General features: G+C 58.1%; 1 protein-coding gene across 2 annotated transcripts in view; it reads left to right on the forward strand.

The window, feature by feature from the left end:
- Positions 1 to 23,772, forward strand: part of KIRREL3 (kirre like nephrin family adhesion molecule 3) — a 545,001-nt gene that overhangs the window by 504,267 nt on the left and 16,962 nt on the right. For both annotated transcript variants that reach the window (XM_027092960.1, XM_027092962.1), the window contains 5 exons: positions 8,314 to 8,464; positions 14,609 to 14,714; positions 19,764 to 19,912; positions 21,364 to 21,491; positions 22,590 to 22,716. In XM_027092960.1, the coding sequence (XP_026948761.1) occupies positions 8,314 to 8,464; positions 14,609 to 14,714; positions 19,764 to 19,912; positions 21,364 to 21,491; positions 22,590 to 22,716 (661 nt within the window). The remainder of the gene's footprint in view (positions 1 to 8,313; positions 8,465 to 14,608; positions 14,715 to 19,763; positions 19,913 to 21,363; positions 21,492 to 22,589; positions 22,717 to 23,772) is intronic.

Here is a 23,772-nt window from a genome sequence, read left to right on the forward strand (position 1 = left end):
TGGGCCACACTATGGGCCATATTTATACTAAAGATTATGCATTGTTTATCTGAGATTCAAATTTAACTGATGTCTGTATTTCTATTAGTCGATCTGCCCACCCTCCCAGAGCTGCAAGGTGAGGCACTTTAGGTTCCTTCCTGTCCCAGGTGCCTGGCTTGGGGTGGGGGAGGGGTGCTGAATCCAGCCCATAATCCCTTACCAAGCCCTGCATCTGCTGTACCTACCGGCTGAGGTGCTTTTCTCTAATTTACACAAGGTGCCAGGAGCTGGAAGGGCCCTGAACTGGCCCCTGTATTTGTCATGTTTTTATTTTCTATATTTCATGATGCTTTGACATCTTGTAGTTGAGGAGGGACGGTCCCTCCTAGGGCTCGCTAATCCCTAGAGAGCAAACACCTGGGAACAGGCCTCTACTATGCAAACCAAAGCACCCTGGGTCCACAGCCTCGCCCCCTCCTCTATCAGGCTCTTGCGGTCCCAGGCTCTCTCCCCCTACGCTAAGTCACTGCAGAGCTGGATACCAGGTAACCAGAGACCACCCCTATAGCCTAGAGCCCGCGGAAATTATTCTAACCCTCCAACCCTAGACCTGTTCAGCTGCTTACCCTGCCTCGTCCATTCTTTCCCACAGAAACCACAGTAAAGGCTTGCACCCGTGCTTTCCCCTCGCTCCCTCTGCCTCCTGACTGACCAGGTGCCTCCTGGCAGGGCCAGTGCTCTACATGGAGTCGTGTGCCCCCTCCTCTAGGGAGCTGAGGAACAAACTACCTTTTCTTTTTTCCTTTTTTGGCCGTGCCGTATGGCTTGTGAGATCTCAGTTCCCCAACCAGGGACTGAACCCACAACCTCGGCAGTGAAGCCCGGAGTCCTAACCACTGGACCGCCAGGGAATTCCCCAAACTACCTTTTCAATGGCCACCTTCTCCTGATCTGTCAGCCTCACCAACCCTGGATAAAAACAAAATCCTCGGCACGTTTTAAAACAGCTCCCACCAAACTCCACTCCGGGATGCTCTGAGTAGAGTTCCAGGCGGCATTGACATACCCCGGAGCCGTTAAAGGTGAACGGGACCTTGGGGAGGGCTGGTCCGACTCCCTGATCTACAGACGAGGGAAGTGACGGCCCTTCTCACCTGATGACGGTCCTCCCAACGGCGGGCCTACTACTCCTCTCCGGGCAGCCTCAGACACATGCGCAGCTGCTCAGAGACTGGATCAGGCTCTGAGGCGGGAGGCCCAGGCCTCCAGAACCGTGGCTCTCCTTTCCCCTTGGCCCTCCTTGGCCTCAGAGAGCAGGAGGGGCACGGCCTGCTGCCCACTCCCAGTGCACCAACTTCCTGGGCCCCGGAAAGATGAGCACGGCCTCCACCATCCACGGCGGATACGAGATAGGACCGTCCCTCCTCTGAGGGAGTGTCCTTCCTGTCCAAAGCCGAAAACCCAGCCAAGGAATCAGCTCCAAACCTGCAGATCGAGGCCTGGGCCCCTGCCCCCCACCCAGAGCTGGTGCCAGACCCAGGACAAATGCCTTCCCTCGGGCACGAGTCCATCCGGGGGAAGCTGCTTTACTGTGAGAGAAATCTCGCACCCACATCCGGAGCGGGAGCCACCCTGCTGTGTTAGGAAATACAAAAATACGACACAGGGATGGATCACCCAGATGAGGGTGAAGAAGGAAAGGGCTGCTCCTTCAGTCTGGGCATCTGTCCAGTCCCTCCCTGAAGCTGGACCAGCCTGGCCCCTGCCAAGATTTCTGCCCTCAGAGGACATGCCCCCATCTGGGGAAGAGAAAGGTCCGGGTCACCCTGCTGGACCTTGCCCCCAGCACGTTGGCCTCGTCCATGAGGGGAAGGCCCCTCCGAGAGCCCAGCCCCGTGCCCCTGCAGACCAGAGCAGGGAGGCCACGCTCCACCCTCTGTCCCACCCGACCCTGTCACCCTCCCGCCGGCCCACGGCCCACGACAGGAACTATAGCACCACCAGCCAGGGCCCTGGGATCCATCCCTACTGTGTAACTTCAGGAAAGTCACTCCCTGAGCCTCAGGCTCCTGTGTGTGAAGCAAAGGGGCCGGATCAGACACTCTGTATCAGTCTGTCTGGGCTGCCATGATAAAATACTACAGACCAGTGGCTTAAACAACAGACATGCATTTCTCACGGTTCTGGAGGCTGGAAGTCCAAGATCAAGGTGCCAGTGAGGTTGCTTTCTGGTGAGACCTCTCTTCCTGGCTTCCTATAGACAGCGGTCTTCTCACTGTGTCCTCACATGGCCTTTCCTCTGCGTGTTCAGAGACAGAGAGAGAGAGAGAGAGAGAGAGATCTCTGGTGTCTCTACCTCTTCTCATAAGGACTCCAGTCCTATTGGATTAGGGCCCCACCCTTATGACCTCATTTAACCTTAACTACCTCTTTAAAGGCCCTATGTCCAAATATGTGCCATTGGCGGTCAGAGCTTCACCATATGAGTTCGGGGGTGGGGCGGACACAATTCACATATAGCAGGGACCTGCCAGGTCTGACAAGCTATAAACCTGTGACTTGGGGCACACGGAGAAGGCTGGATCCTCCAGCCATACTCATGTGGCATCTGCTCTGGGGGCTGCCAGAGCCCAGCCCTCTGCTGCCCCCTCTTTCCCCAGGACTGCACGTGCCATTGACCTAGGAACTTCTGAAGTCCCAAAGGCAGAGCAGCCCCAGACAGGCTATGCAAGAGAAGGGGCAGGGACATGAGCATCTGAGAGAGAGACAGAGACAGAGAGACAGGGAGAGAGAGAGGCTGAGAGGACACACGAGTACACAAAGTCAAGGAGGGTCCACCGTCTACAGAAAAAAATCCCACAGGGCGGCCCTGAAAGCCCTCATAGCTGAAGCCTCAGTATTTACCACATGGTGGGTGGTTAAGCCCGTGGACCCAGGGGGCTGGGAAGCCTGAATCCAGGCTCTGCCTCCTTCTAGCTCTGTGACCACGGGCAAGCTCCCTAACCTTGCTGTGCCTGAGAGTCCCCATCTCTACCATGGGAGCCACGGCACCTGCCTCAAAGGCTGGTCGCGAGGCTTGAATGAGCAGAGTGCCGGGCAGAGGGAAGCAAGGCTGTTAGGATCACTGCCTTCCCTCACTTGATCCGCAAGGTCCCCATGGTGCACCCTGCCATCCACATTTCCTGGGCGAGTGTGACAGTGTCATAGTAGAGCAGGCCCCACGATCCTACCAACTTGGTTCAGACCTGAGCCCCATCACATATTATGGTAACTTCAGCTCTCCGCCTCAGCTTCCCCATCTGCAAAACGGGAGGATGATAACTGCGGACCCCTGTTAGGATTGCTTTGAGAGGTAGAGAGAATAATGCGTTGAAAGCACTGGGTAAAGTGCCTGGCGTAGAGTCAGGGCTTCGTAAAACGTTCGCTGTTATTACTGGGCCCTTCCTCCCAGAGCCCCGTGTGGCTCACCCTGTTCTCCCTCCGCAGAGGTCACACAGCAGCCCAGGTTTCGTGGGGTGTTCATTTTGCTCCTCCACCGTGCGGCCAGCAGGGGAAGGATGGGCTGGTGGGACTGAGGATGGCATCACAGAGGATGGCTAAGTCCCTCGCCCTGGGAGAATCCTCGGGAAGAGGATACAGCAGCACAGGCTGTGGAGCCTCTCCCTGGACCCACGGCTGCCAGAGCCCTCGCGGCCCGGGTGCTTGGGTGAGGGCCCGCAGCTCCCAGCAGGTGTCTGGCTGCAGAAGCAGGAGAGAGGATGGCGGGGCCTCTCTCCAAGTCCTCTCTTCCTGGACACCCAGCCTCAGGCCGTCTTCTCCGGGCCTGGCACCAGAATGGAGGCCACCTGGCATTCATCGGGAAGGCAGACCAGGGGACGCAGGACAGGTTGTGGAAGAGGAGAGGAGACAGTCTGGGCTGAGGCCAGAGAGAAGTCTTCCCTGGGAGCTAGATCCCTGCCCCATCTGCTACTACCCCAGCAGCTGCCACACTGGGGGATGAGGCCTTGACCCGGATGCGCACAACAGGGGGAGGGTCGCTTGGTCTTAGGATGTACAGTCGTGTACATCTCTACCTTGAAGCCCCTTACCCCCCAGCCCTACCCCACTGCTTCCTCCAGCCTCAGACTGCTGCCTGCCCAAGGGGCCACCCACCCACCCCCAGGACCAATGAGCCTCATTAGGTTCCACGCTGGGCCCTCACTGGAGCCCAGCTCTGCAATCTCTCCCCTCCAGTCATCCCAGTAACCCCATCTCATCTGTCCATCTTAGGGGCCAAGAGTCTCTACTCGGTGTGCAGCTGCCACTCATCCTGGCCTTCTTTGTGAAGAGCATCCTTCCTGGCCCCAGGGAACAAAACTGGGGGTTGGTCCCTGAAGACACAGGGTCTGGGGCAAAAGGCATCGTGCAAACCTCCACCTTCCCTGACAGCGCTCATTCAAACCACATAACAGGCACCAATGGAGTCCCCAGGCAGCTATAAGAAGGGGAGGCAAAGAGACGATTAAAAAAACTTGAGGGACATGGCAGGTGGGCGAGGTGAGTAAGGAGGGAGAAGAGAGGAGGCCTTGTTGCCAGGCAATCAGGCCGGTTCAAGCCCTTTCCAGGCTGTTTGCATATCAATGAACATCCTATATTCAGCACCAGGTTTGGGCCACCCACCCAATGCACTCCCTCCAAACCTCCATCCTCCCTCAACTGTGGTCACGAGGCCTCCCAGCTCTTGGGGCTCAGCCTGGCTCTCCACTGCCCAGCTGAGGCTCCAGGGGCTTTGGAAAGAGCAGAGTGGTGGCAGCTGCCCACACTGGATAACCTCACACAGGGTGCAGTCTGCCCCTGGCCAGCCCAGCTCCCCCACTACCGCTGCCAACTGAACGCCACGTGCCTGCCCTCAGGGGTGGGATGGGGGGCTGGATGCACAGACAGGAAGCAGCACAGCACAGGCAGGGTCCAGAGATGAGCTCTAAGCCTCCCACAGACACTGGGACAGTCAGGAAGGCTCTTTGGAAGCAGTTAGTGGACCAGAGGCCGGTGGACAGGCTCACAGGCCCTGGCATGTTCACCCCTGTGCAGGTGAGGTATATAGGCCCCGCTCCTGGTCCATATCTGCACACACAGGCGGCACCCGCAGGAGAGGCCATCAGGGTCACACTAGTGCCCACCAAGCTGGAGGGAACGTTGCCCCAGGCCTTGGAGGTGGTGACCCCAGAAACAGTGATTCACCACTAATAACCCACTTACCCTCCTGAAGCTGAGTGTGTGCTTACAACGGTTTCTCAAGCAGAAGGTAGCGGCCTGGAGGTGCGTCTCCAGAGCCAAGTTCAGGGGAGGGAAGGGGCAGGGAGGACGGGGAAGTGACGAGAATCAGCAAATGAGAGAGTGTCCACCTGGCCTGGACCTGGAGGCCACAAAGTCCCAGGGTTTCATTTGCATGTGAGAACAGTGGAGGTTTATAAGAGAGGAATGATGGAAAAGAAAAGAGAAAGAAAGGAGAGGTGAGGAGATGCGGAAGGAACGAACAAGGGAAGGAGGAAAACCAGGGCGAGAAGACCAAGGCCCCCTCTTCGCCCTGCGCTTGGCTCCCTCCCCAGGAACGCGCTGTGGCCTCGCCTTCACACCCCCCTGAGCGGCGTGGGGAGCGGGCGCTGAGCTCTCCCCCGGTTTAATGAACACATCTCCCCTTCTCTAATTAGGCGGAACAAACAACTTGAACCAGAATTTTTATTTCCCAGAAAAGCACACGCCCGGACACAGTAAATATGTCATTAATCATCATTCTGGGCGAGGAGCGCCCTGGGTGCAGGGAGCGGGCAGCAGTCAGGGGCCTAATTAGGAGCTCGGCCCCCGGCTCCCCTCCCACCGGCCCTGCACCCCTCAAGTAGATCAACCTGAGGGGTGCCTGCAGAGTAAAATTTATGTAAATGCCCCTCGTTAGCACCACGGAAAAGTAAAGAAAAAGAGGGGGAAGAACAATACGATCTCCCTCCCTCCTCAACCCCAGCCCCGAGGTCTTCTTTTCATCCAGGAAATTGTTGATTATCGCTTGGTTATTTATAGACGTGGGAGGTCAGCAGAGACGGAGCCAGCAGGTTACGGTGGTGCGGCCGCAGCTCCCTGCTCCGGCTGGGCGGGGCTCCACCGCCCGCGCGCCAAGCCCTACCCCCGGGGGCCGGCCTCCAGGTTAGCGCCCTGGCCCTGAGGCTGAGCTCAAGACCCTTACCCCACCGGCTCCTGGGACTGACCGTAGCACCCTCCCCCAGCCCCTCTCCAAGATCCCTCTGCCCAGGGCTGAGACCATCGCCCCACGTCCCAGGAGAGAATATGGACGGGAACAGGCCTGCGCCCAGGCCGTTCTACAGCAGAGGAGAAACAGGCCGGGACTACTGCCCTGCTCTGCAGATCTCTCCGGCATCTGAGTCTGGCTTTGTCTACAGCAGGACGTGCCTTTCTGGACCGAAGCTCCTGTCCTGTTCTCCTAGTGTTGGAGGGTACTGAACTGAGGACCTAGAGGCAGGGTCCAGCCGCCTGCATGTCACTGCTAAACTCGGAAGCTACTTAATTATCTAACTGTTCCCACCTTTAAGTGGGGATCACACCACCCGGCTTCCAGGTCCTCAGGAAGCTGCAGTGGGAGGGTCATGGGCTCAGGGCTCACCATTCTCAAGTGCAAATCCCAGCCCTGCCCAGCAAGTTCCTGACTCACTTTGAACTCAGTTTTCTCTTCCGTTATTTAGGAGACAAGGCTCCCTTCCTTCCAGGGTCCTGTGAGGATTAGAGAGGATGTCATGGTTATTTTCAGGGAGGTTTTGAGGAAGTAGAGTCTGTCCATCTATTCCTTGGCTCCAGTCATGGCAAAGTAAGACTGCATCCGGCACCCCCTGCTGCAGGATCAAGTTCCTTCCTGGGGTGTACTGAGCAAGTCCAGTCTCCCCACCTTGTCCCCGGAAGTGACCCTCCTGCACACTGCACCTCCCCAGTATGCACCCACCTTCGTGGGCCACCAGGGAGCTCAGGGTTCGGGGCAGTAAACGGCTGCGGAAGTAGCTGGAAGGGGGCTCAGAGGAGGGAGGGGGTAGCGGCAATGATGGGAAACAGCAGCTGTGAGGAATGACCTCGTGGTCACGGGGAAGACAGGAGACCTTTAGGCTTGCGTTAGTTTCTAGGGCCACGGTAACCAAGTACCACAACTTGGTTCTTCAAACAACCAAAATGTGTTGTCTCACACTTGTAGAGGCGAAAAATCAAGGTGTGGGCAGGGCTGTGCTTCCTCCAAAGGCCCCAGAGGGAGGATCTGCCTGCCTCTTCCAGCTCCTGGGGGCTCCTGGCTTCCTGCCTCTTCCAGCTCCTGGGGGCTCCTGGCTTTCCTTGGCTTGTGACGTCATCATTCCAATCTCTGCCTCCTCCTCGCCATGGCCCCCTTCCTGTTTCTCCCTGTGTCTTTTCCTCCTCTTACAAGGACACCAGTCACTCGATTTGGGGCCCATTCTACATCCAGGTTGATCTTGTCTCAAGATCCTTAACTAGTTACTAGTTACTTAACCAAGTTGTGAAGGCCCTATTTCCAAATAAGGTCACAGTCTGAGGTTCTGGGTGAACATGAATTGGGGGGATACTGTTCAACCCACTCCAGGATCCTCTTACTTATATTATCACCAACTTGAAGTGAGTTTGATCAAGCTCCGTAGCCTCTCTGGATCACACCTGTTTTCTCACCTGTCAAATGAAAGACAACGGCATCTGTCCCGCCTGTGGCTTGGTCCGAGCTCTAATGAGGTCAGGAAGTGAAACGATTGAAAAGTTGAAAGGGTTTGTACAGGTAAAGTAATGAAATGGTCAGTGTGCGTTGATTCTGCCCACATCCCTCCCAGCCCCGCCCTTACCCCCACCCCCCAATCTGCACCCCCTTCTACGGCCTGCGTCATCCCCAGGGGCCACAGCACCTGCATGTAGCCCCCCATCTCAGAGCTTCCTGCAGACCCAGAGACACCCCCAGACCAGAGGCAGAATAGTTACAAGTTCATTTCTACATAGAAGCTGGTTTCCGTCAGGCCCAGCCTGGTTTCTTTTATGTGTCAGGGTGGGCAAGTCCAGGATGATTTTCACACATGCTGGAAAACTTTCCTGTTCCTTGTTCCAGCCGAAGCCCAGCACTCGTCTGGGCCAGGGAGCCAACGGTAACCCCTGGCTCTGCATGGAGACGGGCTCCCCTGGGTGTGCTGAGCTGACCCACCTCCATCCACAGGGCTCCCTCCTCCTCTCCAAGGCTGGCACGTGACCCACCCAGGCCACCCCAGCTGAGTGACAAGTGACAAGGGCCTTCTCCCCCCCCTGCAGACCCTGCTTCGCGACGGCAAGCGTGAGAGCATTGTGAGTACCCTCTTCATCTCCCCCGGCGACGTGGAGAACGGGCAGAGCATCGTGTGCCGAGCCACCAACAAAGCCATCCCCGGAGGAAAGGAGACCTCGGTCACCATCGACATCCAGCGTGAGTACTGACCCAGCCCCCCCCCCTGCCCGGAGCACGGGTGGGGGGATGTAGCCAGGCCAGAGCCATACCCCTGCAGGAGGGCTGGAGACAGGACCTGGGTCAGTCAACCCCAGGGGCACCCAAAGGACCATCTTGTCCTTCTTACTGTCAGAGATGAGGGTGACAATCTTCTTAAAAACATCACTGGGGACTTTGCTGGCGATCCAGTGATTAAGACTCCGCGCTTCCACTGCAGGGGGCACGGGATCGATCCCTGGTCAGGAAACTAAGATTCCGCCTGCCACGCAGCGCGGCCAAAAAACAAACAAACAAACAAAAGAAAACATCACCGATGAGGGTCCTTTACAAGCGACAAGTTGAAGCCCCATTTCCATACCTGTATGAGGTAGAACTTCCACACCGACAAATAGGGTGGTCAGCCGTGGCAGTGCCGGCCCAGCCAGGCGGCCTCACACCCTCCCTTGGAGAGGAAGCCAGAGCAGAGGTGCTGGGAGCAGAAGGGGCACCCAGGGCTCCAGAGTGGAGGCACGGCACCAAGCCCTGTCCTGGCAGCGTCGGTCAGGGAGAGAAGAGGAAGAGGAAGAGGAATCATCGCTCGGTCAGCTCGTACTTTGCCCGTATTATCTCATGTAATCTTTTTATTTATTTTTTTTGGCTGCATTGGGTCTTCATTGCCGCGCGCCGGCTTTCTCTGGTTGCAGCGAGCGGGGGCTACTCTTCGTTGTGGTGCGCGGGCTTCTCATTGCAGTGACTTCTCTTGTTGCGGAGCACGGGCTCTACGCACACGGGCTTCAGTAGTTGTGGCTCGTGGGCTCAGTAGTTGTGGCTCACGGGTTCAGTAGTTGTGGCTCGCGGGCTCTAGAGCACAGGCTCAGTAGTTGTGGCGCACGGGCTTAGTTGCTCCGCGGCATGTGGGATCTTCCCGGACCAGGGTACGACTGCGGTCCCTATCTGGGAAACCGAGGGCCCCCAGGCCGCACGGGTTTCTGAGGTGGGCATCCAGCTCTCCAGAGCCCACGCTGGGAACTCTTCTTGTAGACGTCCACACCGGGAGCCCTCAGCCAGGGTCAGTTATTACGACGAGCATGAACAGTGACACTTTAAATCTCCTCCAGCATTGCATTCCCAAAGTCCCTAAAGGAGACTCCTGAAGGTCTAAAATCTCTCTACGGTACCCGTCAGCCTCCGCGAACAAAGGTGAGCTCAACGCAGGGCCCCAGCAGCTTTGCTCTCCATACTGGACTGACTTAGGTTGGAAGTGTCAGCCCCCGGAAGTCGACTCTTCTTCTCTTAAACCCCCCTCCCTGCCACAGAGCATGAGGCCACCATGAGCTGGTGGCTTTGGTTGGAGTCTCTGAAGGACAAGGCCAGAGCTGTAGGTTGGCATTTGTTTCTTCCTTGCCATTTTACTCATTTTAATTCAAATCCACCTAGAAACACCTCCCAACAGCCCTGGCTCATCTAAGTGTCTGCATTCTGTGCTCCACGTGGCTCTCCAGGGATCTGGGGTCTGCAGGGGCCATGTCCTAGGGCTTCCAGGGCCCACCTTGGGAGCCAGAGAGCAGACTTCTCCCAGTGTCTGGAATCCTGGCAGGTGACCTTTAGGTTCCAGAAGGCAGAAGAAACCGTTGAAACCCTCACATGGGCTTGCTCCGGACACCTAGACACAACAGCTGAGGCCTTGGAGAAGGTTTTGTATTTGCCATTTTCACCAGCTGTTAACACCCCCCACCCCCACCTGTACCAGGCAGAGGACTCTGGCCAGGTCTAGGACCAGGGCGATGGGAAGGAGGCCCTCGCTCTGAGGGTCATGTAAGTTCAGGGTCACGCTGAGAGGGATGCCTCCCTCCCCAACCCCAGTCCAGGCCTTGGCTGTCCACAGCCGCCTGCTTCCTCCGTGCAGCAGGCGTGGCATCAAGCAGCAGGCCCAGCTACGGAAAGGAAGCAAGATGCTGGAGGATGGAGCGGTCCGCATCCAGAGAGGCTCCACCACCCACGAGCCATGCGGGCCTAAGCTGGACACCTCACCGCAGACATGCCCGTTCCTTGTCTGATCTGATCGAATGACATCCGAGTTCTCTTTTCGCCCTGAGATGGACCGTGAATCAGAGCTCTCCCCAGATACAAGCCAAACCTGGGAGGAATGAGGGTGGGAGACACAGACATCCAAGCCTCCTGTAACAGGCTGCCAGTCGTGGCCACTGTGCAGCGCCTCCCTCCTTCGCCCACCAACCCCCCCAGCTGGGCAGGAGACCTATGCCAGCCACGGAACCCTCACAAAAGAACCACCTGGGCGGCTCCTGGGCCCTGGCAGGAGAAACCCAGGGCAAGGGGTGTTCCTGCTTCCTCCAGTCCGCTATCCGTCACACAGCAGAACCTCTTCTGTCAACAAGAAAGTCATCATCATGACAACAGCCCACCAACTACTAAAACACATTCCTCTAAACACACTCTAATGAGACGATCAATTTACCAGGGCACACAGATGACAGTCTGCACAGGAGGAGGTCGCCGGCCTTGCCAGGTCTCTGGACTTTGCTGGCCTTCTTTCCAGGAACAACTCAGCCACCTGAGGGGGGAGGCATCGGGAATGAGGTCGGGCTGAGGTTGAGAACCCAGGTGCCCGGTTTCCTAGGTGGGCCCCGTCCAAGGCAGTCTAGCGTCGTGGTTAAACCCATAGCATCCTTCCTGGTTTGAATTCTGGCCCTGCCGCTTACTGAGTGATGCCGACCTGGTCATTTGACCTCCTTGTGCCTCGGTTTCCTCATCTGTGCGTGGAGGTAGCAGCGCTTGGCTCACCCGCTGGCTGCGAGGATTACATTAAACCATTCGGGTGGTGACCCTAGCACAGCACCCGGCACCTGTCAGCTGCTGTTACCGTGCACAGTCACGGGGGTGCAGCTGCCCCTCCCCGATGCCCCCAGCCCCAACAGGGGGAGGTCTGCATCCATTTGTCCCCTCTCCTGAAGGTGTCTGCGTGCGCCTGCCGAGCAAGAGAGCACGCTCTCGCCACGCCCTCCCTCCTGCTCTCCCCCTGCCCCCGCGTATCCCTTTGTTCATTCAGTAAGCATCCAGCTGTTCACTGTGGACACCACGGGCTGGATCAGAGCCGCCTTTCCAAACCTGCTCATTTTCTCAGTCAACCAAGAAGCAACGAAACTCAGCAAAAACACATTTGTTGTTTGTTTCCCTTGGTCTTTAGATGTTACCCAACGGAAGACAAAGCCCCCAGATTGAGTAATGGGAGAGAAAGCTTAACACCCCCAAAGCCTTGCTACATCTGGACTCTGCGTACAGCTGCCAAGTTGCAAATGGATGTGCTGTACAATCACTGAATCACGGAGTTTCTCACCCCCTCCTCGATGTAATACTTCCCCTGAAAACACACACACACACACACACACACACACACACACACACACACACGGGCAGGTTGCTGATGGAAACACTAAAAGACTCTCAGCTGTGACATCTGTTCAACGTGATCTCAGTTCCACCAGCTACATCAAAGCTGCCCCCTGCAAGTTATTCAGCTGACATCACAAATGGGATTAAAATCGTGTTTAATAGTTGGATATGACATAAACTATTTATACCTCTGGAGCCCGGTAGACTACTGAGAATTCACATCCTGCGCGTGCAGAGGAGAGGGGTGGGGAGACGAGCATGGGCACCTCTGGGCCTCGGGTGGAAGCACAGGTGAGACTGGCAAGTGTGGAAGCTTCCCAGGGCCTGTTCGCTGGGGTACCGAGCATGTTGCAGAGAGGTAGGGAAGCTGCAGGAGAGGGGTGCTCACAGGATAAACTGAGAAGGGCAGCTCTGTGGTGGAGGAGGGGAGCAGGCAGCCCGAAGGGGGTCCTCCATCAGGTGTGCGCCCCATCTCCCTGCCACCAAAGCCTCATCACTTTATAAAGCACATCCAGGTGAGGGCAGACCTCCTGGAACTACCCCGCAAGTTCTGTGGCGGGTTTCTAGAGGCCATTGAACTAGCCCTGGAAGCCGGTGGTCCTCGGCTGGGTGGGCCGGCACCAGGGTGACGGGCAGAAGCCGGGGAGAGGCTGCAGGGTTCTGGGGGTGCAGCTCTCCTGGGAGGTGTGGGGAGAGCTCTCACGGAGAGTCCTGGCCACACATCTTTGGGACCACTGGAATTATGCTTTAGAAACCAAGATTGAGATCACTGAAGTACTTCCCCGGTAATTAACTCTCCAGAAAAAGGCAGACAAGCCAGCTGTTCCAGTAGCAGAAGCTCGTGGTCCCCAACCAGAACCCGGGGATAATGTGGGGAGAACAGCCCCAGCTCAGTCTCCACCTGCTGCTCAGGAACCAGCGTTCTCTCCCGTGTCTTAACAAGCTGTCTGCAGACCCCAGCACAGCCCCTGGGGGTCATCTCCCTGGGCCTGGTGCCCCAGCACTGGCAGCTTGAGCAACAGCAGGGCACAGGGAGGCCAAGTGGCCAAAGGATCCCAGCTCCGGGGTGGGTGAGGCTCCGTCCACGGCTGGGCGTCTGCACAGATGACTCTCTGAGGGGCTCGGGGACCACCCTGTCGTCTCAGCCAGGAGCTGGGCCAGGCGGCTGGGGTCTCGCTCCCCCGGTGGTGCCCTTCACATGCATGCAGAGGGGTCAGCATTTTCTCGATGGTCTCTGAGAAACCGACTTCCTCACTTCTTTTTCTGAAAATGGGCTGAACCCCTGGAAAGTTCTCATGCCCTTCCAGCACATTGCCGTGCTTACTGGTGAGGTCGGGCTGGAAGACATGGCCCCGGGGCCTGGCTAGGACGCAGGGACCAAGCTGCCCTCTTCACTCAGCCTGGAGCCGAACTCCAGCCAGACCTCCAGGACCCGACAAGGAAGAAGGGCGGGCACTGGCTGTCATCGCCCCTCCCCTGAAGCGCAGATGCCTGGGGTGCTGGGGCCTGGGCGCGTGCCCAGGAGCTGGAGGATGCCCAGCTTTTAGAGCAGGTCCCAAGGCTGCTTCCCTGGAGCTCAGGAGGGCCAGGCCGCCTTGGGGCCTCTCTCTGGGCTGATTCCCGCCTCTGATCTCTGCTGTCATCCCTCCTCCTCTTGTTCCCATCTCTAGGTCACTCCGTGTCTGTTTCTCCCTCTTTTCTCGGTTTCTCATTATTTTGTTTGGTCTTTCTCCCCAGCACCCTATCATTTTCTGTCGCCATCTGTTTAGTCTCCCTTGGTTTTTTTGCCTTAAGTCTAAATTTTTTGTCTGATTGTGTGTCTCTGTGTACATGTCAGTCTCTCTCTGAACCTGTCCATCTCTGCTCTCTGCTTCTCTGGGTTTCTGCCTCTTTTTCTTAGTCTGCCTCTGCACTTTCTCTCTCTCTCCCTCTCTCTGTGTGTCTCTCTGTGTATGTCTCCCTCTCTCTGTGTCTCTCTCTCTCCCTCCCTCATCTCCATGTCTCTCCTATGTAGGCATCTCTCTGCCTGTCCCCCCCCTCCCTTCAGCACGGATCTGTGTGTCCCTGTGTCTCCCCGTCTCTCTCCCCCTCTCTGACTTCTGTCTCCTCTACCTCCGACCATTTCGCACTTCAGAGCTGGGCTTCTCGTCATGTCGAGTGAGAAAGACGAGCCCAGCCTGGGGAGCTGAGGGCTGGGTGACACCAGTCAGCACTCAGCAGAGATGATTAGGCTGATGAAAGGGTGTAAATGCCACTTCCAAGGCAACAGATGCACCAGAACCTTTACACAAAGAGACACGAAACAGATACTTCAGAGACAGAAAGTTAGTATTTAAAGGGGCTTAGTGTCCACATCCCCCTCTGGCCTCTGCAGCCCCTCTTCCCACCTCTCCTTTCCGCAGTGGTTTGTTCTCCCAAGGCTGGAAGGTGGACAGTATGCTCTGAGGCCCAGGCAGCCCTGCTTCCTGGCTGACCCTCCGTTTAAACACCGGCCTTGAATCCACAGCGGGAGCCCTGACCCCACTGCCAGACGGCCTGAAATCCGGCACTTCCAGGGAGGGAGGGAGCCCCCTGCCGAGGCCCCCAACTTTCTGGGGACCCCCAGGGGAGTGGCTGCTCTGAGGGTCTCAGGTGGTGGAATCACTGGCCTTTACCCTCATGTTCTCCCGGGGATTCAGCCCCCAAACCGTGAACGCAGCTCCCCGTCTGCAAGGACACCCCTTCTCTCTGCAGACCCCCCACTTGTCAACCTGTCGGTGGAGCCACAGCCAGTGCTGGAGGACAACGTGGTCACGTTTCACTGCTCTGCAAAGGCCAACCCCGCCGTCACCCAGTACAGGTAAGAGCCCTGCTGGGGAGGCCCAGACCGTGGCGCCCTGCACACCCCTCCTTGTCGCAGGGGCATCACCTGTGGTCCTGGGTATCCAGCACGGTGCCTGGTCCACTGTGGGTGTCCTCAGCACACCCGTTCACCCCGGCCAGGTGGACTTCTCCTTTCCTTCATGAGCACACACTCCCCTCCTCTGAGGCAGAAGATTTCACTCCTTCTGTTTGAACAGCTTGTTTACCCCTTATTTCTGAAAGGAGGGAAAGAGGCTCAGGGAAAAAAAGCTGAAACAGCCAGGAGAACGAGCACGATCAGTCAGCATCTGGATTCTAGTCCTGTGCTCACCAAACCGTTCTCCTGGGGGCGTCGGGTCTCCGGGGCAGCCAGCCCTGAGCGGCGGGTACCCAGAATCCGTCATACCCGCCGCCCCTGTGCAGCCTTTGCTCACCACACTGATAAAAGCGTCACTCCTTTGCACACGCCTGTCTTTCCCTGTGGACTGAGCTTCTTGAAGGCGGGCCCGCAGTTTGGTCACCTAACAGCTCTCAGTGGAGCACTTGTGTGGCAGGCACTCGGCGCTCCAGGACATTAGCTCGCAGACTCCGTAAACACGTAGAGCAGCCCCTCTGGGCACCCTCCTGCCCGGGCACCATCACCACCCAAGACTTCCAGACACAGAGCAGCCTCAGAGGTGCTCCGGGGTCTGACTCAGACACTCCCCTCCTTGAGGCATCTGTGCAACTCACCATAGCCCTCACTCTGCCCCGTCCCTTCCCCCAGCTCACACCTGATGGAAGAGCCTGGTGTCGCCTCCACTGTCGAGATGGGCTATGAAGCCCCAGCGTGAGCCAGTGCCAGGAATGCTGATGGTCCCAGACTAGGAAACAAGCCTGCCAGTGGGAGTGGAGGACAGGGGAGACGAGAGGCAGTGCGGCCCCAGAGGGCAGAACTCGAGGAAATGGGCCAGAGGGGCAGCCAGAGATTCAGGCTGGACATAGGTGGTGCCCCTGCAGTGCAGATAATTAACGCTGGAACCGGAAACCCAGGAAAGGCTCAGAGTCTTTATCCTTGAGAATATTTTTAAGTAGGAGGAAAACCCATCCGCCCTGTCGATTTCACCAGTCACTGGGCTAGAGGCAGGAGAAAGAGCAGACGACCTTCAGTCCTACAGCCCCTTAGGTCCAGGGGGCAGGTCTGGTTTGACTGGGACAAGTGACAAAGGTGCAGAAGGAGATGCCCAAAGAGTCTCTGTTTTTTTCTGCGCTTCCACCCTGTACCTGCAAGACCTGGGCTCCATCCACAGGTGGGCTTCTCTCTGTTGTCTGCTCTCTGCTCACAAGCACTGAACGCCGGCACCATCTGCCCAGAAAAGACCTCTAACGCCAGTTTCCCTGGGCAGGCCTTCTCTCCCACTGACCCTCCCGGGCAGGCACACCCACATTCACCCTCACATCGTTGACAATAATAGGTATAAATCTACGTATGGAGAGGTCATCAGAAAGCAAATGTGGCAAGATACTAACAACTGGTGGATCTAGGTGAAGGGAATATGGCAGGTACTTGGGCCATTCTGGTGACTGTTCTAGAACTACAAAGTTATATTTAGCTTCCAAACTAAAAAGTGAATGAGCCAGGACGTGCGGGTTTCCCCAGGCCCTGGGCACCTGTGGTTCCCCTCCATCCGCATCCTTCCCTGCAGCTCAGAGCCTGGGTCAGCTCATCACACACAGAGAAGGAGCCAGAGGTTCAGGCAGGCCCCCTGCAGATATACACCTGTCCTTACTTGCCACCTTTCCTCCTGAGCTTCCGATTAGCCACAGGCCCCAAAAAGGCTTTGGTGCGAATCAGGCTCCCTCCAGGACTCCAGAGGCTCTCAGGGAGCCCTTCTGGCCTCCAGAAAAATGTGGGAGAGCTGGGGTGGCCCGGGAGGAAGGGGGTGCAGGGGCCATGGCAAGCGGAGGCAGACGTCTGTGCCCACCCCCAACTGGCTCAGCCCCTTGGCCTCAGGAAGGGCTCACCCAGCAGGCAGATGGTCCTTCTAGACGTGGTGTTGGGATCCGAGAGGAAAAGCCTTGAGCAGCTCTTGGCACGTAAGCACATCGATTTTTCCCAACTGACTTTGACAGGACTAAGGGGTCTTTGTTTCCTAACTTCCTTTGGTCTTATTGCTTCCTCCTGTTCCGCATAAGAGGCTGTAATCTTGGAAATTAGAGATATGCCCTCGTCCACCCCAGCACCCAGCAAGGGGCCCTGGGAGGGTGGGGGGCGGGGGAGCCCATCCAGCTGGACTCAGCAGTCACTTCGGCTGCCCCACTGGACCAGCGGCCCTGGGGCGAGCAGAACAGGCCCACACACACCTGAAGCGCATCTCTTCCGGCCTCTCTGCTCCCCTCTGAGGCTTTGAGGGCCACCCCACCCGGGCAGGTGACAGGGCGGGTCCCACCGCCCAGAGTGAAAGGCAGGGCTATTGAGAACAGCCTGTCAGCCTTGACACACCAGCCTCCCGATTGTGTGATATAAATAATGAATCCTCTTACATTCGCTCTCGCCAAATTAGACATTGATTGGGAAAGGTTTAATCTGACGCCTGTCTCGAGGCGGTGACAGCAGCAGTGGCAGCAGGGGCGTAGGTGGGTGGTGGGAGAGGGAAGGGACAGGAGGAAAGAGGAGAAGGAGGAAGTGAAGCTGGAAAACAGAAGAGAGATGGGAGGGGAGATGGGAGCGGGCGGGACCTGCATCCCGGCTCACCCCTGGTCGTGTGACCAGCTGCTTCAGTGAGTGGTTTGAGCTTCTGGAAGGGATGCCTACGAGGGACTTTCTGGTGTGGGAGGGGAATAAACATGGGGAAGAGAAAGACTGGCTGAGTGGGATGTGAGCAGGGCACTGTGGGGCGCCCCCCAAGGCTCAGCCCCACAGCTGGCCTCCTGTGGCCCTGGGAGAAGACGGCCTAAGACTTCCTTCTGCCCCCGCTTCACCTCCAAGGTCGAGACGGGCCCTGGGGGCTGAGAGCCGCAGCCACACAGCCATCCGGCATCCCTGAAGTCTCGCTTCTTTGGCTCTGAGAGGGCAGGCCAGCCTGCTCTGGGGAAGAGGAGACCCGTGTGGCCTGGATCACTGGGCTCCGGGCCTGAGGATGCCCCAGCAGCTCTGAGATCCTCAGGGCCCCAGTGGCGGAGCTTTCGCCCTTCTTACACTATGAGAGGCCCCAGACAGGTGGGGAGAAAGCCCCCTTTGCCCCAGGAACCCCCCAATAATGGCAGAGGACTGCCCAGCAGAGCCTGCTCGCTGGGGCCAAGTCCACCCCTGCCCCAGCATCTGGAGCTGTGGGCAGGCAAGAGCAGGGGTCCGGGCAGGGCAGGAGGGGCTCACCTGCCTCCCCCCAGCCCAGCCAGCTGCCTGCCCCACCCCCCAGCATCCCACCGCCTAAATCTTCACTGCAGCAGGGTAGATGGAGTAGGGGCTGGACACCGACCCCAACCGTGTGTCTGGGACTGAACTCAGCCACCCCAGGCGGGAGCTGTACCTGACTATTAAGTCTGGTCATTAAATTAAAGTTAGAGATTGAAATGATTCATGAATAATTCATAATAGTTTGTTGGGAAGCTCCTTCGGCTCTCGGGGAGCTATGGTTCGCTCTGTTGTTAAACTATAATTGTTATTATTAATTGTCTTCTGAATAACGACCCGATGTTAATTTGAGATAATAACCGCATGGTGCCAGCCTGATGCTCCCTGCTGTGCCGGGAGACGGGCAGCCTCCGGCCAGATGGGCAGGCTGAGTGGGGGCCGGTGGAGGGAAGGGCAGGAAGGGCAGGAGACGGGCCTCTGTGGCCCCAGGAAAGGCTCCAGGAATGTGGTTACAGGGGACCGTGGCCCCAGGGTAACGACTACAGGGCCAAGGTACCTGCCCAGCTCTGGTAAAGACATGCACCCCAAAACAGGCCTGAGCCACAGTAGGAAGAGCCTGGTCGGAAGTTCTGTGATTTTAAAAAAGTCTTATCCACAACAGGAGTAAACCAGGGGAAGCTCTGAACTCTCTCTCCTAAGGCATCTGTAAGGAAACCCCAGCCTCACGCACACAGGCACACCCCCTCCCCTGGCCGCACTGCCCCACAGGTAGCAGGCTGCCCAGCTACCGGTCCAACGCAGTGATCACCGCCCCTGAGCCGGGTCCAAGACACAGATCAGCCGATTGGCCCAGCAAAGAAGTCAGCACAGCTGTCTTCCCATCCCCCCTCCCCCGCCCCCATCAAACCAGTGCTGATGGAGCCCAGGCCTCTGAGGGGCGGAGCCTGGGTGGGAGGCAGAGGCTGGGCAGGAAACAGAGCAAGTACCATGGGGCAGGCTGAAAGGACTTTCAGAGACAGAGGGACACCATGAGGGGACCGCCCCCCGCCCCGCCCCCAGGGACAGGAGTCAGGACAGGGGGGCGGAGAGAGCTGACCGAGCTGGGGAGGGAGCAGTCAGGACCACTGCTCACACCTCTCCATCAGCTTCTCGCCTTGTCTGGAAATCAAGCTTCCAGAGCCCCACGCGTGTGTGCAGGAGTGCGTGTGTGTGCAGGAGTGCACGCGTGTGTGGGCACACACCATTAGACCTGGGCCTCTTCGGTCATGGATTTGGCTTCCTTCTTTTCCAATGTGGCCCAGGACGGTCCCCCGCCACCCCCGAGAGAGCTCAGAGCAGCAAGAGGGCCAAGCGGTTTGGGGACTGACAGCTGGGTTAGCCATCACCTGGCCCGCCAGGTGCGCTGACCCACTGAATAGTCAACCCACCTCCCTCCAGAATAACCCACTAGTCGAGTGCTGCCGGTTGCCTGGTGACCCACGGACCAGAAACCACTGCCCCCGTCACCAACCCCACGCCCCTAGCCCTGGGAGTAACCCCTCTGCAGAGGGTTCCCCTGAGGGACCGCTCGGGGGCCTGCCCCACGCCGCCCCTCCCTGGGCCTCGTTTTTCTGCGGGATGGATGTGTCCGGCTCCCAGAGAGAAGAGCCCCCCGGGCGGGAAGGACGCCCTCGCCACCGGAGGTCCACATCAGCCCGGGCGCCTGCGTTGCAGGTGGGCCAAGCGGGGCCAGATCATCAAGGAAGCCTCCGGGGAGGTGTACCGGACCACCGTGGACTACACGTACTTCTCCGAGCCCATCTCCTGCGAGGCGACCAATGCCCTAGGCAGCACCAACATCAGCCGCAATGTCGACGTCTATTGTGAGTGGCTGTTTGGGGGCTTCCCGGGCGCACGCGCACTGGCTGGGCGCTGCTTGCGGCAGGGGGAACCGCCGTGGCCTCGTCGCACGTGACATAAGAGTGCCTCACAGGCTCGTGATCCGTGCGCTTTACGAAAAGCTTCCCTCGTGTTTATCTCGACCCTCATAGTCACCGAGGGAGGGGACCTCCCTGGCGGTCCAGTGGTTAGGACCCCGCACGTTCACTGCCGAGGGCGCGGGTTCAATCCCCGGTCAGAGAACTAAGATCCCACAAGCCAGGCAGCGTGGCCAAAAAAAAAAAACTATTAAAAAAAAAAAAAAATCACCCAGGGAGGCTGGACTTCTTCCCAGTACCCAGATGAGGGGATGGAGGCCCAAGGTCACGCAGCGAGTAAGTGGCAGAATGAGGACTGACAAGGGTCCGCCTCTCATCAGGGCCTCCCCCTCTTCCCCAGTGGCCAGGAAGGGACCCTCGGGGAAACAGCCCACAGCTGTGTTCACAGCGTTGAGCATCAGCTCATCCACTGCCCTTTACAGATTTAGAAGCACTTTTGCAAACTTTATGCCTGACCGCCCCCTCACCCGTCCGGGCCTCAGCAGAAAGTGCTATGACTCCCTTTTTGCACCAAGGGACTCACCTGGGTCTCCTGACCCTGATTTCACACCTTCTGCTCCCTGAAAACAGCTGTCTGCACACCCTCCCGTCACCACCCCTGAAATCCCAGGGCTGCACCCACTCTGGGAAGCAAGGCTTGGTCTGCAGGGGACTCGGGTTAGGGCGGGTGTAGGGCAACAGAGCCAAAGGCCACCTGCTTCGTGGATTGAAAAGGAGGTGGGGCGGGGCTGGACTAGAGAGTAACCTGGGAGGGCGGCCGGCGCGGGGGGGCACCTCCAGGAGGCCTGGCCTCCCCACTCCTTATCTCAGAGCCCTGCAGTGGCCCTGCGGGGCCCTGGGTGGGCCCAGGGAGCTCGGCCAGATGCACGGGTACCTTGACTCCCGGTCACAAGGCTGAGGCCTGCAGGAGGTGGCCAGTTGACTTGAAGGCAGACACAGAGAGATTCTGGGCTGGGGGAAGGACCCTCTGCCCCCACACTGGGGTCAGCGGGGCTTCCTGGGACCAGGACAGAGGGAACGGGATGGGAGAGCCCTTGGGGGCAAGTCCAGGCAGAAATGGGACCAGAGCCGCTTTTCGGGGCTGGTGCTGCCTACCCCCATGGTGGGCCCGAGGGAGGCTGGGCTGGGGGAGAGGGGTCTCCTCCTTACTGCCCAGACCCGGGCCCAGACCGGTAGAGGACTGACGCGGAACGGAAGGGAATGGGCCGGAGTGGAGGGACGTGGCACCAGTGGTTCCCCCTCCCCCAACCAGAATGGGGGAGGGGAGGCAGCAGCAAGGAGGGTCCCCAGAGCTCCCAGCCCACGAGAGCCCTGTCTCCTCCTTCCTCCCATCGCAGTCGGGCCCAGAATGACCACGGAACCCCAATCCCTGCTCGTGGATCTGGGCTCCGACGCCATCTTCAGCTGCGCCTGGACAGGCAACCCGTCCCTGACCATCGTCTGGATGAAGCGGGGCTCTGGCGTGGTGAGTCCGCAGCTCAGACCCTGGAGGGCCCTGGAGGGGTGCGGGGTCCACAGTCCAGGAGGGAACTGCCTCCCATGGCCCCTCTCACTCTTAGATTGGGGACGTTAGCCTCCCATGTGAACTGAAGGAAGGAAGCCCCAGAAGGAGGAGAGGGAACCCCAGGTACCCACACGTACCCACCTTGGGTCTAAACACGTTCAGCCGGTGCAGTTCTGCTTTATCCTGAGCCTTGTAAGAAAAGCAGGTGGTCACCAAGATGCTGGGGCGAAAAGTCACTAGAAAGGCTTTTTCGCTTGCCCCAAATAGTTGTTACCCTTTAACTTTGGGGTTAAGCCTTGCTTTCTTCCTGTGTTCCCCTTTTAAAGTGTATGTGTTCTTTAGTGTGCCTAGGAGTTTCAGACATCCCTCCTCCCAGGAGGACCAGTGAGAGCCTTGGGCAGGGAAGCAGGGGGAGAAGCAGCAGAAAAGTGACTTCTGTGTGCCCTACTGTGTGCCAAACACTGCACTGTCCTCTGAGTGTCACTGCGCCCATTACAGGGATAAGGAGAGAGCCTCCAAGAAGATAATTAACACCCAAAGCCACACAAGTAGGCACCGCTGAAGCCGGGATTCCCACTCAGAGCAGCTGTTGCCAAAGCCTGTTTTCTTTTCATCACGCCAAACCTCATCCCAAAGGGATATTGCAAATGACTCAGGAAAGACAGATCTGGGACCCTCAGAGATGCTCAGCGGCAGGATCGCTTCACCCCTGGCCAGCCTGGTGCAGGCTGGTCGCAGACCCCCTGGATGAGGAAGCCCTGGGGGAGGGAGGCCCCCTCCTTCTCTCTCACCCCCCCTTTGCGCTCCCACCCTTCAGGGCTGCCGCTGGGGTGGAGCTTCCTCAGCCTCACGGGGTGCTCTGTGCCGTGGGCTCCCGCACCCGCCAGCCCGCCGGGCACACTGTGTAAGAAGACTTCCGGCTCCCACCCCACCCCCTGTTGTTGCTGAGATGCTGGAGACTGTGTACCCTGCCACCCGGCCTGCCTCTCAGCCTTTCTGGTTCTGAGACAGAGAGCGTGGCCCCTGCCCTCGGGGTCTGACCCTCCCCACTCCTCCTAGGTCCTGAGCAATGAGAAGACCCTGACCCTCAAAACCGTCCGCCAGGAGGACGCGGGGAAGTACGTGTGCCGAGCTGTGGTGCCCCGGGTAGGGGCCGGGGAGCGAGAGGTGACCCTAACTGTCAATGGTAAGACCCCACTCGTGCCAGGGCAGGGCTGGAAGGGGGCCAAGAGGGTCCCTGGTGTTGCCCCAAGGGGCACACGTGGGTTCTGGGCCTCACATCCACCTCCAACTGTGGGTCCATAGTGATTACATCCACCTGTTCCAGTCCCTGTCAGAGCCCAGCCCTGGGGTGACGAAGGACCTGGGTGGTTCTCTGGTCACCTCCCTCCTCTGTGTTCCTTCTAAGGGGTCTCAGCCCTGAAAGTGATGGCTGATGAATTTATTCCTGGCCAGGAAAAAGAGTCCGAGAGCTACTGGGCAACCAACATAGATCCCGTATCTACCCTTTGACCATGACCTTGGCCCTGGTGGAGAATTTAAGGGGGCATCTCTATGACTCCTCATCTGCCTCTTCCCATTTTTAGAGCCACTCAGTGAGGAAGACCTGCCACCATCCCCACAGGGCCAAGTTCGGGGGGGGGGTCCCCTGAGGGCAGGGAACTTGTCTTATTATACGTAATAAGATCACCACAGCAGGAGAGTATTGCCATCTCTCTCCAAGAACACAGTGTGAGTTACCAGATGACTGGTACATGAGACATTCAGGGGACGGGGCCTGGTTGACGGGATGTAGAAGGTCACAGAGAAGCTGGGACCTAGCTCAGGTCAGACCCGAGAAGGCTGTGGCACCAGGACGGAAATTCGATGTCCCTGCCTTTATGTGTGCGTGGGCCACGCCGGCAACCGACGCAGCTGGTCTGAGAGGGTGAGGATGCTAAGACAGCTCCCTCTGTGTTTCGAAACGTCCTCCTTCCGCTGGGTTTCGGTTTCCTTGTGAGGCCTCTGCTCCCGCATAGTCTGTCTCCCGATCAAGGCTCTGAGCCCCAAGAGGAACCAAGCCACAGACCCACGTCTGTAGGGCCTCTGCTTCCTGTTCCAGACCAGGGCCCTAGTGAGGGGCTGCGCCAGGGTCCAGAAATCAGCCCAGGTGGCACACAGCTTCCTCTAGTCTCCGCTTTGCTAGAAACTAAAACCAGCTTGGTGCGGTCCCCATGAGCCAGCCCCCCTCCATCTCTTTCTT

Source organism: Aethalodelphis obliquidens, unplaced genomic scaffold (assembly GCF_003676395.1).
Source record: "Aethalodelphis obliquidens isolate GAN/ISIS:26980383/991018 unplaced genomic scaffold, ASM367639v1 scaffold82, whole genome shotgun sequence".
Lineage (NCBI taxonomy): Eukaryota > Metazoa > Chordata > Mammalia > Artiodactyla > Delphinidae > Aethalodelphis > Aethalodelphis obliquidens.